Source organism: Nicotiana attenuata, chromosome 1, assembly GCF_001879085.1.
Source record: "Nicotiana attenuata strain UT chromosome 1, NIATTr2, whole genome shotgun sequence".
In the NCBI taxonomy this organism is placed as follows: Eukaryota; Viridiplantae; Streptophyta; class Magnoliopsida; order Solanales; family Solanaceae; genus Nicotiana; species Nicotiana attenuata.
The window spans coordinates 68814966-68833253 of record NC_031989.1 but is presented as its reverse complement, the minus strand read 5'-3'; the positions used below and the strand labels follow the sequence as shown (position 1 = coordinate 68833253).

At 36.2% G+C, this 18288-nt stretch overlaps 1 protein-coding gene across 15 annotated transcripts; it reads left to right on the top strand.

Annotated features, from left to right (window-relative positions):
* LOC109228243 (VIN3-like protein 1) lies at positions 4677-17893 on the top strand. Of its 15 annotated transcripts, none has more exons than XM_019393447.1 (7): positions 4677-4816; positions 11096-11150; positions 12812-12852; positions 12947-12998; positions 14848-15463; positions 16002-16312; positions 16415-17893. In XM_019393447.1, the coding sequence occupies exons 5-7, from the start codon at positions 15006-15008 to the stop codon at positions 17590-17592; spliced, it is 1947 nt and encodes a 648-aa protein (XP_019248992.1). In that variant the 5' UTR covers positions 4677-4816; positions 11096-11150; positions 12812-12852; positions 12947-12998; positions 14848-15005; the 3' UTR covers positions 17593-17893. The 15 variants fall into 15 exon arrangements, with proteins under 15 accessions (XP_019248992.1, XP_019248968.1, XP_019248986.1 ...); XM_019393423.1 differs by having other exon boundaries at positions 12683-12852; XM_019393441.1 differs by having other exon boundaries at positions 11038-11150; positions 12683-12852.

Sequence of the window (18288 nt, the reverse complement as noted above, 5' to 3'; positions counted from 1 at the left end):
GTCTCGCTAAGAGCGTGACGTTGGCGATGCCGGGGTTGCCATGGATTGAGTGTCGAGGTTCTCTAGACTATGTTCCCAGTAGAGTGATTTCATACCTGAAGGCCCAGCGGATGGTTGGGAAGGGTTGTCTATCTTATTTGGCCTTTGCGAGGGATGTTGGTGCTGATACCCCTACTATTGATTCTGTTCCGGTGGTGCGAGATTTTTTGAATGTGTTTCCTGCAGACCTATCGGGCATGTCGCCCGACAGGGATATGGACTTTGGTATTGACTTGGTGCTGGGCACTCAGCCTATTTCTATACCTCTATACTGTATGACGCCGGCTGAATTGAGCGGTCAATCAGGCTAAAGATCATCTTTAGGCTATATGCCGGTACTGTTGGGGACCCATAATGGTCGTTTCTTGCTATTGATTTACTGATTTCATTGATATTTCGTACTTAGTCACATTCATTTATTTCATATCATAACTCAGTCTCTGTTGTTATTTATTGATACATCATATCATCATGTTCGGGCTAGTTTCATGACATTGTGAGCTCGTGAGTGAGACTAGAGAGATTGATGACTGAGCGAGGCCGAGAGCCTGATTATGAGTGACATTATAGGATCGGGCTGCACACCGCAGCGGTTATACTGATTTATGATAGTGTTTGGGCTGAAGGAGCCCCTCCAGAGTCTACACACACCCCTATGAACACGGTTGATTATATTGAGGGATGGATCTCCCTGGACATGGATCTTGTCCGATGCTTTATATACCTGGAGATGGATCTCTCCACGGGCTGGATTGGCCCTATCAGTACTGGGTGATTGAAACGACCCGAAGACCAGCCCAAACACCAGTCAAAAACGTCCAATTTCCAGCCCCGAAAATGCACATTTAAACTACCAAAAATACTACCGCAAACACCTCCGAACTTCAGCTTAAAATCGCCCCGAAATAGTGACCAAACCATCCACAAGACACCTCACTAAACCTCTCATACAAGCATGTAAAGGGTTCTTAAGGTAGCAGAGTTTACTGCCATATGGTTGAATTAGTTAATAGTTAATTAGATAATACGTCAAATATATCTAAATATACAATTTATAAATAATAATCTAAAATTAATTTTCTTTTTTAGAGAGAAGAAAAGCGTATCCTTTAATTGTTCCATCCAAATTCAGTTATTTTTTTAAAATTTTTAAAATTCTGAAATTTTAAATTTTCAAAAAAAAAAAGGTGCCCTCTACATTTTTTTTAAATAAATTTGAGACTCCAACAAATTGTTCCATGCAAATTCAGTTATTTTTTTTAAAATTCTGAAATTTTAAATTGTGTAAAAAATGTGTACATTATTTTTAAATACACTTGAAACTCCAAATTTTGAATTTTAAATTTTGCCAAAAAAAAAAAGTGTCCTTTACATTTTTTTTAAATAAATTTGAAACTCCAATAAATTGTTCCATGCAAATTCAATTATTTTCTTAATTGAAAATTCTGAAATTCTACATTGAGTTAAAAAACGTGTACATTTTTAAAAAAAATAAATTTAAAACTCCAAACTCTGAAATCTTAAATTTTGCAACAAAAAAAAAGTGTGTCCTTTACATTTTTTTTAAATTTATTTGAAACTCCAATAAATTGTTCCACACAAATTCAGTTATTTTCTTAAAATAATGAAATTTTAAATTGTGTAAAAAAAACGTTTACATTTTTTTTTATATAAATTTGAAACTCAGTTGGAGAATTATCCAAAAAATTTACATGTGTCTATTGAATATTGTGCCACTTATCATCATAACATTTCTTTGCTTCTCCTATTATATATAAATATATTATTATTATTATGTTTTATTATTCAATTTAATGATGATTAGAGAAAAATAAATGAAAATAAAATAAGTGATAAACAACCATTATAAATTTTAATAGAGTTGAAAGCTACTCTAATATTAACAAAAAGAATATACTTTGATGTAGTTATTTAATATTAATTAACTAAAAAATAAGTGATATATGGCTTTTTCTGGTTATGCCATATGGTTGAATTAGTTGATAGTTAATTAGGTAATACGTTACATATATCTAAATATATAATTTATAAATAATAATCTAAAATTAATTTTCCTTTTTAGAGAGAAAAAACACGTGTCCTTTAATTGTTCCATGCAAATTCAGTTATTTTTTTAAAATTTTGAAAATTCTAAAATTTTAAATTTTCAAAAAAAAAGCGTCCTTTATATTTTTTTAAATAAATTTGAAACTCCAACAAATTTTTCCATGCAAATTCAGTTATTTTCTAAAATTTTTGAAAATTATTAAATTTTAAATTGTTAAAATAAATTTGAAACTCCAAAATTTTGAAATTTTAAATTTTGCAAAAAAAAAGAAGAAGTGTCCTTTACATTTTTTTAAATAAATTTGAAACTCCAATAAATTGTTCTATGCAAATTCAGTTGTTTTCTTAAAATTTTGAAATTTTAAATTGTGTAAAAAAACATGTATATTTTTTTAAAATAAATTTGAAACTCCAACAAAGTTGGAGAATTGTCCAAAAAGTTTACATGTGCCAATTGAATATTATGCCACTTGTCATCATAATATTTCTTTGCTTCTCCTATTACAGTCAGACCTTTCTATAATAACATTCATATATAACAACACTTCACTATAAAGCCAAGTTTTTCCGGAACCAAATCTCATGTTATGTTATAATATATGTTCTCTATAACAGAATTTCGCTATAATATTCAAAAATATTCGGAACAAACAAAGCTGTTTTAGAGAGGTTTGACTGTATATATAAATAGATTATTACTAGTTTCCAATATAGAAATATAATGTTTGGCTAAAAACAATGGGTGCTTAAGCACCCATAAGGTTCAATGTAGATTCCCCATTTGATAAGGTTTTCCATTATAAATGAGGAAGTAGTAATCAAGATATATCCATCCACTCTACCCCAAATGGGAAAATGGCTTTAACCAACACACTATAAAAGTTTAAAATCACATTCATTGGCTAGCAAGTAACAAATAACCGATATCTCCACTGGCCATTGCGCAACAACAAGATTCGTGGTTCGTCAGATGCTATTTTCTCTTCCTTTATTGAGAAGATTATATTCTATATATGCATTATGCAAGATTTTTCTTTTCAAAATCAAATATATCCTTCCTTTTTGCATTATAATATACCAAAAGTATTTTATTAAGTTGCTAAAAGAAAAGACAGGAAAAAACTTGTTGGGTTTTGGATGTGTTTAATTAATATATTAAATACTTAAAAGAGCGTGAATGGGAAATGGAGGGAAATAAAATTTTTGAGTGAAATTTTAAGTTCCCCCCTTGGCAAATGGGCATTGTCCCATATTGGAAGAGGAAGAGGTTTTTTATGGGTATATAAGCAATTGCTCTTCTTCTAGCTCTTAAAGAGTTGAGAAGAAGGCAAGTCTCGCGCCGTCGTCGTCGTCGCTCGCTCGGCTTCGGCTTCGGCTTCGGCTTCGGCTTCGGATTTGGTCAAATGATCGATTGATTAATATTAAATCCAATCCGTTTTTCTGTTTTGGTAACAGAAAAGTAACTACCCTCTTCAATTTTCCCTCTTTATTTTCCCTCTTTATTATTGAGTAAATGGCCATTTATGTAATGGCATTTATGCTGTGGGCGTTTTGCATAAAACGCCATTCTGAAGAGTTGCACCTCTTCAGATTTCAGCCTAACTTTGGCTATAAATACAACACTATTCTGCTCAGAATTTCACTACGATTTTCTGAGTTTCTTCTCCTTCTTCTGCATACTTTTAGCATCAAACAAAGCAAAAAGTAAGTGTGATTTGCTACCGAACTTTGTGTTCGCTGAAACACTGGGGTTTGAAGTACCACTACACCAGTGTGTAATTCGTTCTATCCTGGGAGGAAATAATCCATAACCTTGGGTACTAGGAGGGGATTAAATTCCTTAAGGAAACACTGTGAATTCAGTGGGCTCGAATTGGTTTTATGTCATTTCTGTTTATGTTCATTTCTGTTTATACTCATTTATATTTCCAGAATTATTTTACAAATACAGTCTACTAACAAACTTAAATCAATTATATAGACGTAAGAACATTCTATGGAAAAAATTGCAATAGTGAGGGTTTAGCTAAAATTCACATTTCGGGACATTAAAAAATTAAAGCTAACTTTAAGGAAATTCCAACACAACAAAAAATATTTTATTCAGGACAAAAGAATTATCAAATGGAACAATGAATCGACAGGCAAAAAAAGAAACTATAGATCTTCAATAAGATAATTCCATGTTCAAGATATCACAATTTATATTATTGTACATGAATTTGAATTTTAGTCGAGCCTATCATATTCTTTCTTAATTTTGTAAAATCAGTCGATTATGGTTCCAACGTGTATAAATGTACAATAGCGAAATCAATTTAGGTATGTAAAAGCACATGCATGATATAAAAGTGAACTACCCCCCAACAGAAAATATATTAGTAAGATTTAACCTTATCTTCACGCTCGATTCCAACGCGTTTCAGACATGAGCGAAATGTAAAACAGCCAACTGGATCATGTACTTTAGCATCAACCACTGCGCTTTTCTAAAAGATTCACCTGTACCACGCGCCTAACCTACGCGTGAGTTTCATCTCTTTCGCCTCCCAAACCTATTAGCGTGCGTGAAACAAATCACCAACTAACATTTAACAGAGGAGCGAAGTTTCCTTTAACACAGGATTTTTCGCAAAACCCCTTCAAACCCCTCCCTTTGATAACCCTAAAATTTTTCTCTCCTCTTTCCTTGCATTGTTATTCACGCAAGGTACTTTCCTCAGATTCCTCTGTTTTCTCCATGTTTTATTTGTTTCTTTTTTATTTGTTGTAGCTGAGTGTGTTTGCTTTCAGATCTGTTACTCTTCTTCCCATATTGTGTTAGTTGATTATTTTTGTGAAATTTTATTAAAGCTTAATTGTTTTTTTTGGTGCTATATTTATTTTTGGTTTAAGTATTTTCTTGTTTGTGATGAGGTGTTAAGTTCTGGAGGTTGCTGGGTATTGTTTGTTTTCTTGTTGAATATGGGCAATGTGAGGAACTACGACACCACTAATTTCAAAAATAGCAAAAATTGTTCTTTGCATGTTTTTTTTTGTTTTTTTTGTTGGGTTTTTGGGGTCAACGGTTTCATTATTTCTTGTTGGGTTAGCTGGTTTTTCAATTAATCCCATGTTAGTTTCGCATATTCTTGCTTGAATGTTGATGCATGTGCTGATTTTTGTGCGTGTGATCGTTGGTTTGTTTCCAGGAGAAGTATTATAAATCTCGGCGCCTTTGTCGTTTCCTATTTTCTTCTTTGCTCTTGTATTGATAAGGGGCAGGAGGGAGCAAGGTGAGGAGTAGAAAGTGCGGTTAGTTTAAGCACGACTAAAATAATATCATGAAATTTATGGGGCAAAGATCCTGACAAAAGTATGGTGATTAAGGGAGTTCTTGAAAGGACGATTCCCTTCTAACGTTTTCTAAGAAAGAATGGCAAAACAAGTAACATATGCAATAATTTGAAGAGTGTGGAGTATAAATGGATTGGGACCAGTCTTGAAGAGTGTGGAGTAACAAATGGGTGGGTATGGACCAATCTTGAATCCAGAGGAGTAGCGGGGGGAATTATTGGTGGTTTAGGACAATGGGAACTGTTCTTGTTAGATACATTTTCTCAATAAATCTTATGTCAATTCAGATAAAGCTAGTGTTGTCAAAGGCAAACAGTGTTAAAAAGCGCTCCAGGTCTATCTGAACTTTAAGCACAAAATGCAATAAACATGTGGGCTTTAGTTAAAAAGGCACAACGAAGAAAAAAGCAAAAATATGTATTTAATATGCAAAAAGAGTAACAACTTCATTCATTATGTTATTTCGTAATAGTTAGTCTATCTTTTTGCGGATCATATTTATTGTTTAGTATATATGCAAGATGGAACTTATGGGCGATGAGGTGCACGCCTTGGGTGCCTTGCCTACATTGGAGCGCAACCTAAGTGAGGGGAAGCTCCCGTCTTGAGTTTCTCTGAGCTTCAAGGCTTTAGCGCTCCTTATATGAGCCTTTGACAACACTATAGCGACGAAGATGTTGAGCGGATTCTCCTAGCTTTCGAAGATTGTAGATCTAAAAATACAACACTATGGGCAAAGTTGTAGGAGGCAAGACGTAAGTGGTGGGAACCTTTAGTTTTCTACTCCTATGACGGGTTTGGATATCACGTGAGTGATAGGGGGCACATTAACACCATTAGGGTTTTGAATGAAAGGATGGGATGTAAAGCAGTGTGTAGGGCAATGGAGTTTTCGGAGTTAATCAATAAACATTTTCTTATTTACCTTCCTCTGAAAAGACTGGATTTACTTGGGCAAGGTCAGTTTATTCAACTTCTAAATCAAGACTTGACAAATTCTTAGCGTTTACCACATTAAGGCATTGGTTCTGAAAGTGTTGCAAGTCATATTGTCCAAGGTGATTTTGGATCATTCGTCAGTCATGCTAGCTATGAAGGAATTCACGACCCCTTTTATATTTGAGAATGTATGGTTGAAAGTGGCAAACTATGGAAATAAGGTCTTTGATAGGTGGAGAGGGGAGATGCTAGAAAGTTTACCAGTAGATCATCATTCCAGTTGGCAAAGAAGCTCATATACTAAAACTGGACATAAGCATGTGGAATAAGGAGGCTCTTGGAAGGGTAGAAGTACAGATGAAGGAGCTTACGGGAAGGTGGGAGTGCTAAAGGGAAGGGGGTTATAGTACAGGGTGAAAGAAAGGGAAGAGGACATAACTTTCTTGGCAATAGCATAGGAGAATAGCGACAATGAAAATCGAGTGCCTTATGGAGAATGGAAACTCAAACACAAAGCACTTTCATAGGATAGCAAGGATAAATATGAGAAGTAAGTTCATACAATATGAGTATGTGAATGGCATGTGTTATAAATGCGAGGAGGGTTGAGGGACAACTATTGGATTTTATGAATTCCTGTATACACATGGACGTGAGTGGTTAGAGAGAGAAAAGAAAAGAGGTGAGGGAGGTGTTATAGAGTCGTGCAGGAGATAAGGCACCATGCTTCAATGAATTTACCTTGGTTTTGTTTCAATCTATGTTGCTAGTTCTCTTTGAAAATGTCACCGGGTGCGTGTCGGATTCTCCAAAAGCAGTGTATTTTTGGAGAATCCGACACAGGTGCGGCAGTATTTTGGAGTCCCTGCAACATAGGTTTCAATAATACTGGAACATGATCAATGAAGATTTATTTTATACTATTGCTGCTTATCAACAGAAGACTCTGAAAGGAATGTATTGTGCCAAAAGGGAGGAGCTTTGTGTATCAAATACTACATGCTTATTAATCTAGTGAGAAGCATCTAATATATAATTTTTAAGGTGCTTTCCAAAGTTTATCACTTAAGGAGATGGTGGACAAGACAATGTTTACATTCTAAAATGCGTTTGTTGAAGGAAGGCAAATTTCTTGTGCGAAAATGGGTGCAAATGAAGTGGTTGATTATAGAAGTAAGAAAGGCGAGCCAGGATATTATGCAAGCTAGACCTTCAAGAGCCCACAACCATGTAATTTGGGAGGTTGTGGATATTGTTATGATGAGGATAATACTTGGAGGTAGGTGGGAGAGTGGATTAGGAAGTGTTATAAAAGGCTCGCTTAAGCCTTGAAGCGAGGCTCACAACATGTTGAGCGCTTTGCCTCACCTAACGGGTGCTTCAGCATTGTCATCAAGGCTCTAAGGCATATTTTTCCTTGCCAATGAGCGTAATCCTGAAGAGGCGACACTAAATAATTGATATTTCACTTTATCGTAAATTTTATGTAATTTCTTTGTCCATATATTTGGTATTCATGCTTATAGATATTAGTCTTTGACTACACCTACATAATTTGTGGTTTTTCTCCATTTATCCCTTTCTTCATTAATTTGCGTTTTGCGCTTAAAGCCCCAACAAACCTTAGAGAGTTTTTGCGCTTTTTGCCTTTGATAACACTTAGGTTTTGCATACAAACAATTAGATGATCGATCCTCGGGAATGTTTGTGCACACTTTTTGGGAATTCGAGGGGTCTTAGATAAGAGACCCTTTATCAACCATGTTTCTTTGTTTTGGTAATGAAAACTTAGCAAGATGATGAATAGAACGGCCATAGGAGGCAACATGAGGTGTTTTGTTGCGCTTGTCTAGGGGAAAACATCGTAAAAATCTCACATCTCGTATTTTCTACATACTCGAGAAAACATCGTAAAAATCTCACATCTCCTATTTTCTACATACTCGAGGCCCACATTATTTAAGAGAATCAACTTTTGTCAATTTATATGGTATTGGCAATCTTCACCTCATGAGCTAGCTTTTGAGGTTGAGTTAGGCTTGAGGTCATCTTCTTATAATGGTACCAAAGTCTTGCCTTGGACGTGCGCTAGGTGTTGAAGCTCGGTGTGACCTAACTGGCACGCTCAGAACATTTTCATGTGGTTTTGAGCGGTGTTAGAACTCAAGATCAACCTTAGGAGTTCGAGATCATGCCAATGGAAGAGGTGGGCAATTGGGTTGCGGTTTATTACATCAAATCAAAACCAAGAATCATAGAACCTGGTCATTAAAAGAGCTGAGAAGATGTTAACAGGGTGGCAAAAAAGATACTTGTCAAAAGGAAGTACTAATAAAAAAAAATACACTATCGATACTTCATAAAAAAACACACTATTGTTCATCTACACATACTATTTCATTGTTACAGCACTAGCTAGTGTAACTGCTTCATATGAACTTATGGGATGCAACAGATAGGTTTAGGAAGCACCATCTTGGCTGCTAGGAGGCGGTCATTTGGGTAAAGCACCTTAAAGTGTTTAACATAGCGTTGCTGGAAATTATTTGTGGAGGTTCGGAACCGAGGAGAGGGCTCTATGGAGGGAAATGCTAGTAGCAATATGGAACCTTGGACAGGGGATGGAGAACTAGGAACATCTCTTTATTTTTCGACTGTGGTCTTTGAAGGAACATCGTAGGGGAATGGGACGCCTTCAGTGACAACATTTCATTTCGGGTAGGAGATAAAACATAATTAATTTCAGGGTGGGTTCAGAGAGAATGTGTTGAAGTCCATGTTACATAATACTGCGTTTTGATAAGTCAAAATGTTACCTAATATTATAGAATGTCAAGTTACAGTACAACAAATCAGGTGGTCAAAATGAGGATGGAGCTCTGTGGAACATGAGATTCAGGAGGAGCTTGCACGGCTGGAAAGTGTAACTAAATTTCAAAGTCTGGTGGAACAACTACAAGCTTAATTGTTTACACACTAGCCGCGATTCGCGGATGTGGGTTAAGCAGAGATGGAATGTTTACTGTCAAGTCATAAATTCCCATAAGTTGTTGGTGGAAGAGGAAGCTAGTTTCTCCCATTCACCAGCTTGGATACTAGAGCGCCTAAAAAGATTTGCTTTGCTTGGTAGTAGCAAGGGGTGCCAGCCTGGCAGCTGAGAATCTGAGAATGAGGAGAATTGCATATGCACTGTTCTATGTGTAAATGCTCAGGTGAAGATATGAACCACCTCATATTGAATTATGTGGCAATGCTACTGTGGTGAGAAGTGTTAAATTAGTTTAGCGCACGTTGGGCGATGCCAGATACAGTAACCTAGATGCTACATAGTTGGGCCCACAAAAGAAGAGAAGGCACTACTTTTGTTGTTCTCTACAAAGAGGAATATGAGAGCCTATTTTTGATGGGGTAGAATCTGACTTTATGCATATGCAGAATAACCTCCTTTTCTAGGTTTTTTTAGGTGCATCCACGCGGTTCCACTTTGTATAGAAGACTGGGTGCGCTTTGTAGAGAACCATAATTTTTTGTGTAGATTATATACGGGTGTTTCCCATGTTCAATAATATTAATTTTTACCCTATCCCATAAGAAAATGGATATGAGGAAGGTGTGGAAGAATATCTGGAGCAGTAAGGCGCTGAAGGCAGTAGCATTCTTTACTTGGAGCAGTGAGGGATACAATTTTAACAGCCGATAACTTAATGAAGAGGAAATGAATTGTAATGAGTTGCTATTACTTGTGCAAGGAATAGAACGTGAATAGAAACCACCTGCTGTTGCATACCAAATTTACGGGACAGATATTGACCATAGTATTCTCGTTGTTCATCTCGGGGTTATTATCGGATACAGTGGATGAAGCGATGACGAAATGAGGCTACAGAAGATTGGGAGTGAAAGGGAAACAGCTTGGGGAATGGCACCGTTATATCTAGTTTTTGGACTATCTAGATATAGATTTAAGGTTTTTTCTTAGTAGGGAGAGAGATATAAGAAATATCTGAAGGTCATTTCATTCTGTTCATACTAATGGTGAAAAGAGAATTCCCAGTTGCTAGATAGTTTGGTTGATTTGATATATGGCTGATATATGTAAAGAAGAAAAAGGTTTTGGTGTATACAAATGAACCCATTTTGTATGAATTAGTTTGTTTTATGTATCGAACGAACATTTTCTTGTTTGCAAGTTTAAATAACACTCAAAAGGATAGGGGAAACTGGAAAAGCGTGCCAATTTGCTAACATAATGATACACAGCATTTTATTTGAATTTACTTTTCTGAGTGCATTCAGCCAACTGATTTCAGTTTCCCATCTCGCAAAATTTGGGAAAGTAATTGTGTTGCACTTCTGCAGCTTCATTATGTTTATCTTCTGCTCTTAGCAAAACTCATAGAAGTTCCTCTTGTTTGCTCATTTGTCAAAAATCATATATGATCCTTCTCAATGCAATATAACAACATGTTGTTTTGGTATGAGTAGTCCGTAAAATTTTAACTTTGCAGCTTATTGTGTGTTTGTGTTTCTGTTGAAATTCTGAATCTCGGTATACATCTTGTCAAAATTCTGATCATGGAATTTGAAGGCCTGTTCCTAAGATGTTGTTCACAAGGGTAATCAATATTTCACGAAACTGTTTATAGCTTATTTTAGGGGCCTGAGCTGCAGAGATGCATCATCAGTTATGCATCTTAACATCTGATTGTGTCAGGGAGGGGTTGCTGCTGCTACATTCTTGTTTGGCTTTCTTTCGTAGATTTCTGGAGGTGAGAATTTCCACTTAATCTTATTGCTTAATTTATCTACCTTGTCCCACCTCAGCAAGATAAACTGCATTAAAATAAGGTTGTATTTTTGTTTCGGGATCTGTAGATTGCTTGTTAAAACCCTATACAGACCTCCGGGGTATTTGGGTAAGATATCTAGAGCTATTCCTCTTTTAAAAGAATTGGCACAGTAATTCCTGTATTTACTCTTCAATTCTTGTTTTGGGATCTGTAGGTTGCTCGTTAAAATCCTATCCAGACTCCGTGGTACTTAGGGGTGTCAAAACTAACCCAAACCCATTTGACCCGCCCAACCCGCCCAAGTTTTAATGGGTTTGGGCTGGAACAGTTTTAAAGATGGGCTATTTTGGGGTAGCCCAAGTTAATCCATCACAAATCATCGGCCCAAATGAACCCATGATGATGCCCAACCTTGACCCATTAAAATGCTCAATCTCTTGTTCAGTTATTCGTTTCACATTTTCACGCACTTGGTAATTAGTAATTTTTTATTCTGTTTCTCCAAGTTTATATATATATATATATATATATATATATATATATATATATATATATATATATATATATTATGAAATAATTTTTTTAATTCTATTCACCAAAAAAGTGAGAGTAGTACATTAACTTATATACATATATATTATTATAGTAAACAGGGATGCATAACAGTTGAATTTTGAAGACTATGACAACTTCTGTATAAGTTCTAATAGGTTTATTTTGAGTATTTTACAAAGTGGGCTGACATTAATTTTATTAATAGAGAAAATTATTTAACTACATTATAATTAATCACCAAATAGAGATAAGTGAAGAGAAGTTGTATTAGTCTTCAAATCAATGTGATGAACAACTAACCAAATTGCTACAACTTTTGAATTTTGAAGACTGGCAACTTCTATAAAATGTATTAATAGGTTTATTTTGAGTATTTTACAAAGTGGACTGACATTAATTTTATTGATAGAGAAAATGAATTATTTAACTAATTATTGTTGATGAAACCCATCATCAAACATGAAAAAGTTTGAAAATAAAGTAGAAACATATTAACACAACGGAGAAAATAACAAACAAAATTTTTATCAATAAAATAAAAGACGGGCACTAGGCTATTTTTGAGGTATCGCAATATAATTCACAACATATCATTATTTGAGTCAGAGGAGGTTATTTGTGAATATATTTTTAATTTTTTTCAAAACATATTGAATTTTGATTTGTTTAAATATGAGAATATTGAAAAGATTTTGGGTCAAGTTGGGCGGGTTGGGTTATGGCCCATTATTTAGCCCATGACCCAGCCCATCTTGACCCAAATAAACTTTGGGCAGAGTTGGGCATTAGCCTATTTATTTACTCAGCTCATCTTGACCCGCCCAACTTCAGCCCAAACAGCCCATTTGCCACCCCTAGTGGTACTTAGGTAAGATATCTAGAGCTATTCTTCTTTTAAAAGAATAGTCACAGTAATTCCTGTATTTTCTCTTCAATTCTTGTTTTGGGATCTGTAGATTGCTCGTTAAAATCCTATCCAGCTCTCTGCGGTACTTAGGTAAGATATCTAGAGCTATTCTTCTTTTAAAAGAATAGTCACAATACTTCCTGTATTTACTCTTCAATTCTTGTTTTGGGATCTGTAGGTTGCTCGTTAAAATCCTATCCAGACTTCTGTGGTACTTAGGTAAGATATCTAGAGCTATTCTTCTTTTAAAAGAATAGTCACAGTAATTCCCGTATTTACTCTTCAATTCTTGGTTCCCTTCTTTCTGTGGCAGGATGTACTTTAACGATTCTTAGCCCAAGGCTTGCAGTCTTAACCATGGGAAGGTGGGGCACCCGATCTTTTGACCTGCATCCAATTTAACTTCCCATTCTGATTTCCTTTTCACTCATTTCGAAGTGGATAGCGCTATAAGTTTCAGCGTGAATGCTTTAAATTTGTCATGTTCTATATGATTCAAGTATAACTTCAGAAGCTCTATAAGACTGAATTGAGGATGAAACTTATCCAAAAACCATGTATGTTGAAGTTGTTTGCTCTAATATCTGTGTTACTGTACTTGTAAAACAAGTGAAAATGATAACTGGATAAAACTACGAAATAATGCTCAATAGATGAAGGGAATTGTCAGATAAAGAGAAGTTTCTGTTAGTTGAGATGACTTTCTTACTGATGTTATATTAAGGGTTGGTATGATTATGAGCATAGTTTGATTGTGAATATCTTTGCCTTTGCTGGGGTTTTCAACTATCCTGTAAATGCACTGCTTTTCTACCAGATGACCTATAAAACTTGGTGTCCATCATGATAAACATGACGGGGTGCAATTAACATTCTTGGGAACATATTTTATGGAACATTGAAGTCCCACTTCAGTCAAATTGTCTCTATATATTTGCATGTTTGTCTAAAGCAATTATGGATGTGACACCAACATAGATCTAATGTTTTATTACAAGAACTAGATTTCCTTACATTTTTCCAATCACCATGTTATTATTAACTTAAACAACAGCCATTATGCAGTTGTTACGAACTGGATGAACAATATGCTATAATGGAACACATTAGATCTACCTAGGTTGTGAATGTTAAAGCAGGTTCTGCATGGATTAGACGATCGATAAACCGATAAGAAGAGTAAAGAAGTATGAAATTGGGGCCTGTAGTAGCAGTAAAACAAACCATAGCTGCATAGGACACTTCATAGGCTTTTGCTATTGTTCCAGGCACAAGTTTGTGTGGCCTGGTTATCTGGAACCCAGAAATGAAGAGACGGAGAAAGGTGGCTTCTTTTGGTGTAGTTTTGGCTTTGAGAGTAAAACTGCCTAGGAAATTGCCAATGGTATGAAATCTGTATGAATAATAGGAGAGATTTATCCCTTACTTTTCGATAGATTCTTTATTAAGATGGGAAAAACATGGTTTTGTGATTTGTCTATTGCCATAGAAATAGAATTTTTCTAGTTGTCTGATGCTATGCCTGTAGCTCTTGGAAACTTCCAAAGGAAGATGGTATTTTGTCTCTCTTTATGAAACAAATGAACATTGACATCTAATGTACGATAAACAGGAGTTTACCCTCTGTCACTTTGTGAACAATAGTAAACATTGTTAGACCTATTATTTTGCTTCATTACCTTTTGGGGGTCAACCTGCAAAGGAAAAGTGCTAAAATTTATATGACCAAAGATGTGACACTATAAGATTCTTCTCCAATGTCGATGTGAGTAGTTTAAATAAATGATAGAATAAACTTCGATTCCCTTTTAAGCTCACGTTCAAGTGTCATGCAGTTTTGACTTCACCTTGAAAAGGGATGAAATGTCAGTTACCGTTAAAAAAAAAGCATGAAATGTCAGTTATTGGCACTCAAAACCAAATGAAAATATATCTTTTCCTGACTCACTTATGATACAGATGTGATAAGCACCAAATCATAGCAATTTTTTTTTTTTACCTAAGGCATCTATGGTGGACTCTCATATGGAAGTTCATTTATAGGGATCTCATGAGCAAGGATAGGCTTCAGTGTCTGAGATCTACTTTAAATGCAAGAATGGAAAATCGATACAACTCTTCGTGTCATATCTTTTGGTCGGATCCACGCATTTTTTCTGTTTCGCCACTGCTGTAGATTCTCTGTATGCTATCTCATATGTTTTTTATATCCAGTTTTCGGCGTTCTTAGTGCTTCGTCCAGTGAGAAAGAACTACAGAGAAATTCAAGTTTAGAGGCCCTCCAAAAAGTCCTGAAATCTGGTCCAGGGAAAGATCTTTCAGAGTTCTACCAGGACAAGGAAGGGAAGCAATTGATCTTATCTAAGTGCAAAATGTCTGAGCAACTCCCAAAGTTGAGTAAAAAGCAATTTAAGACTCAAGAGCAAAAAAGAGCATCTTCAAGTCCCAAGGATCATTCTTCTAGAAAGCAGCACAGGAAAGGGGAAAACCCTCTCCGAATCCCACCAGCTACGGAGCCGTGTGAAGATGTGAAATGTTCAAATTCATGGATCTGCAAAAATGCTGCATGCCGGGCCACTATTTCTATAGATGACACTTTTTGCAAAAGGTGCTCTTGTTGCATTTGTCACTTATTTGATGATAACAAGGATCCTAGTCTTTGGTTGGAGTGCACATCTGAATCTGGTCAGGGGGGCTCGTGTGGCTTGACTTGCCACATTGAGTGTGCCCTCCAACGTGAGAAGGTGGGAGTCGTTGATCTAGGACAACTGATGCAGCTAGATGGGAGCTATTGTTGTGCTTCTTGTGGTAAAGTCTCAGGAATTCTTCGGTAAGTTCCTTTAGAGACGTATAATATTTTTCACTTTTCAATATGCGTGTGTGATAGACAGAACGATCAGTCTTGAAGCTATCTCCTTCTGAATTCTCTTATAAGCTTCCTGCTACCAAGTGTCACTTTGCAGTGTTGAAGGTGTTAATTGTTTCTTCTCTGTTCAATGTTGATTAGTTATTTAAGTTTTAAAGGTAGTACTGTTATTGAATTCTTCTGGGTCGATTAGAATCGTTAATAGCTCATTTTTGACTAACAGCATGTTAACCTTAAGAAACGTTTCCACCTAGTGATGTATAGACTATAGTTTGCAGAATGAGCAATCATTTTGAGTGAATTTTAGAGTGTCAAGCTATGGCATTTCCAAAAAGCTAGTAGATGTTAGAAATCCTCTTTATTGGCAATAACTGTACAGTAATACCCGTCCACTTTTGGCCCTCCTGCATGAAGAGAAGCATCGGTTATCTCCTTGTGTATAATGCTATTAATCTCGTCGTGTTTGTTGAACCTTTTTCTCTTCCACTATGGAATTTGGTAGGTTTTGGAAGAAACAGCTTTGTGTAGCTAAGGATGCTCGTCGTGTTGACATCCTCTGCTACAGAATATACTTGAGTTACAGGCTGCTGGACGGGACATCCAGATTTAAAGAACTCCATGAAATTGTTAAAGAAGCCAAGGCCAAATTGGAGATGGAAGTGGGCCCAGTGAATGGAGTATCATCGAAGATGGCTCGGGGAATTGTTAGCAGACTTTCTATTGCCAGCGATATTCAGTCATTGTGCTCGATTGCCATTGAGAAAGCTGATGAATGGCTGGCAACAAAGACTAACAAACCTTCTAATTCCTCAGGTACCATTTCTTATTTTATTCTTCAGAGGTGGCACTGACTTGTAGCAAGTTGAATCTACAGTGTTTTATTAGTAATACTTTCCTGTTGCTACTTCTTGCCAGAGGGTTCACTTCCTGCAGCGTGCAAATTCCTTTTTGAGGAAGTGACGTCAACTTCGGTTGTAATTGTTCTGATAGAAGTATCAGCTGAATCTTCTGAAGATGTCAAGGGCTACAAGCTCTGGTACTGCAAGGCCAGAGAAGACACTTATACACAAGAACCTGTTTGTGTCTTTCCAAGAACTCAGCGAAGGATTTTGATATCGAATTTACAGCCTTGCACAGAGTATTCTTTTCGGATAGTTTCCTATACAGATACCAGTGATGTGGGACACTCTGAGGCGAAGTGTTTCACAAAGAGTATTGAGATAATACACAAGAAGTCTGATTCAGTAGCAGGACACAAAAGGAAGGTGAATCAGGATACTGGAGGAAGCTCTGGCTCCAAAGAGGGCTACTACACTGGAAAAGACATTGAGTTTGATTCTGGATTCAAGGTCCGAGACCTTGGTAAAATTCTAAGACTGGCATGGGCTCAACAGCAAGGATGTTTAGAGGGATTTTGTGGACCTTCATTTGCAAAATGCTGCGAGTCTTGTAGTACTGTTAAGCCTGAACCTGTACAGGAAGAGAGGAAGCCATCTACTTCTCGCCAGCTTGACTTAAATGTTGCTTCAGTACCCGATTTAAATGAAGAGTTAACCCCCTCGTCCAGAGATGAAGATACTGGCTGCACTTTAGGGCAGACTGTTGAAGCAGTTGATGATGCCACCTCTCATGACAATGAGAGGAATGGTCTTGCCGGATCACATGGTAGTGGAGATTCCCAGAACTGGAACCAGGGGAAGAATGGAGATGTATCAGCTGTTGGTTCTCAGATGGAAGATTGTCGGAAGAGGGGAACTAGCAATAATCGTGAGACACATGACTCTGATAGCACCTTGGTCAATGGTTCACCTATCCGAATTCGTACAGGGGGCTTGGATGAGAACTTTGAATACTGTGTTAAGATCATCCGTTGGCTGGAATGTCAGGGTTTGATCGAGAAGGAGTTCAGGTTAAAGTTGCTTACTTGGTTTAGCTTGAGATCAACGGAGCAGGAGCGTAGGGTGGTAAATACCTTCATTCAAACACTAATTGATGATCCAGGTAGCTTGGCTGGTCAATTGGTTGATACCTTTTCAGAAATGATATCCAGCAAGAGGCCACCGAATGGTTTTTGTTGTAAGCTTTGGCATTAACTTGTGAAGCACATAAAGGATCAAAAACTGGTACCTAGGTTCAAAATTGATTCAGACGATAGTCTTTGCAGACCATCTTACTCGTCTGTACACTCGTTTTTCTCTCTCTATATTTTGTAGTGAAATGATTCATTCATGTAGGGACAAACCTGTCCAGCTACAAGATTTGGGTTGTTATTCATGTGGGCAGTTGACTTTTTCTCCATGGGGGAGAATTAAATTGAATGAATTCACATTTGAAGGAAACAATGTCTCATTTCTCTTCCTTGATTGCATTTGAGGCATTGACTTTTGGTACTTATTCGGGATGCAGATATAGCGACAAGCAACAAAAGATGAGCAATGATGGATAGTTGTTTTAGGTATTTCGGCTTTTTAATTACACTAGTATAAGAACCTGCGCGATGTGCGGAAATTTGACAGAATATTAATCTTATAAAATTATGATCTAATATATTATATCAATTTAATAAATATTAGTTGTATTTTATTATTAATATAGTGTGCAGGAATATAATACAATCTATAAAAAATTAAAGGATACACATCATATAACAATCAAATAAATTTTTTGTTCCTTTTTATTTTTATTATTGAATTAGCAAGTACTTAGTACTATTGATACTTTTCTTGAGTATTTTTATTTTTGTAATTAATTCAAAATGTAAATATCATAACATTATTTCCACCCCCCCC

Excerpts from the sequence above, each read along its gene's own strand:
- LOC109228243 (XM_019393476.1), top strand. The coding sequence starts at position 15,006 with ATGTCTGAGCAACTCCCAAAGTTGAGTAAAAAGCAATTTAAGACTCAA. Across the intron at positions 15,464-16,001 it reads AAAGTCTCAGGAATTCTTCG|GTTTTGGAAGAAACAGCTTT; the intron begins GTAAGTTCCTTT and ends GGAATTTGGTAG. Across the intron at positions 16,313-16,414 it reads CAAACCTTCTAATTCCTCAG|AGGGTTCACTTCCTGCAGCG; the intron begins GTACCATTTCTT and ends ACTTCTTGCCAG.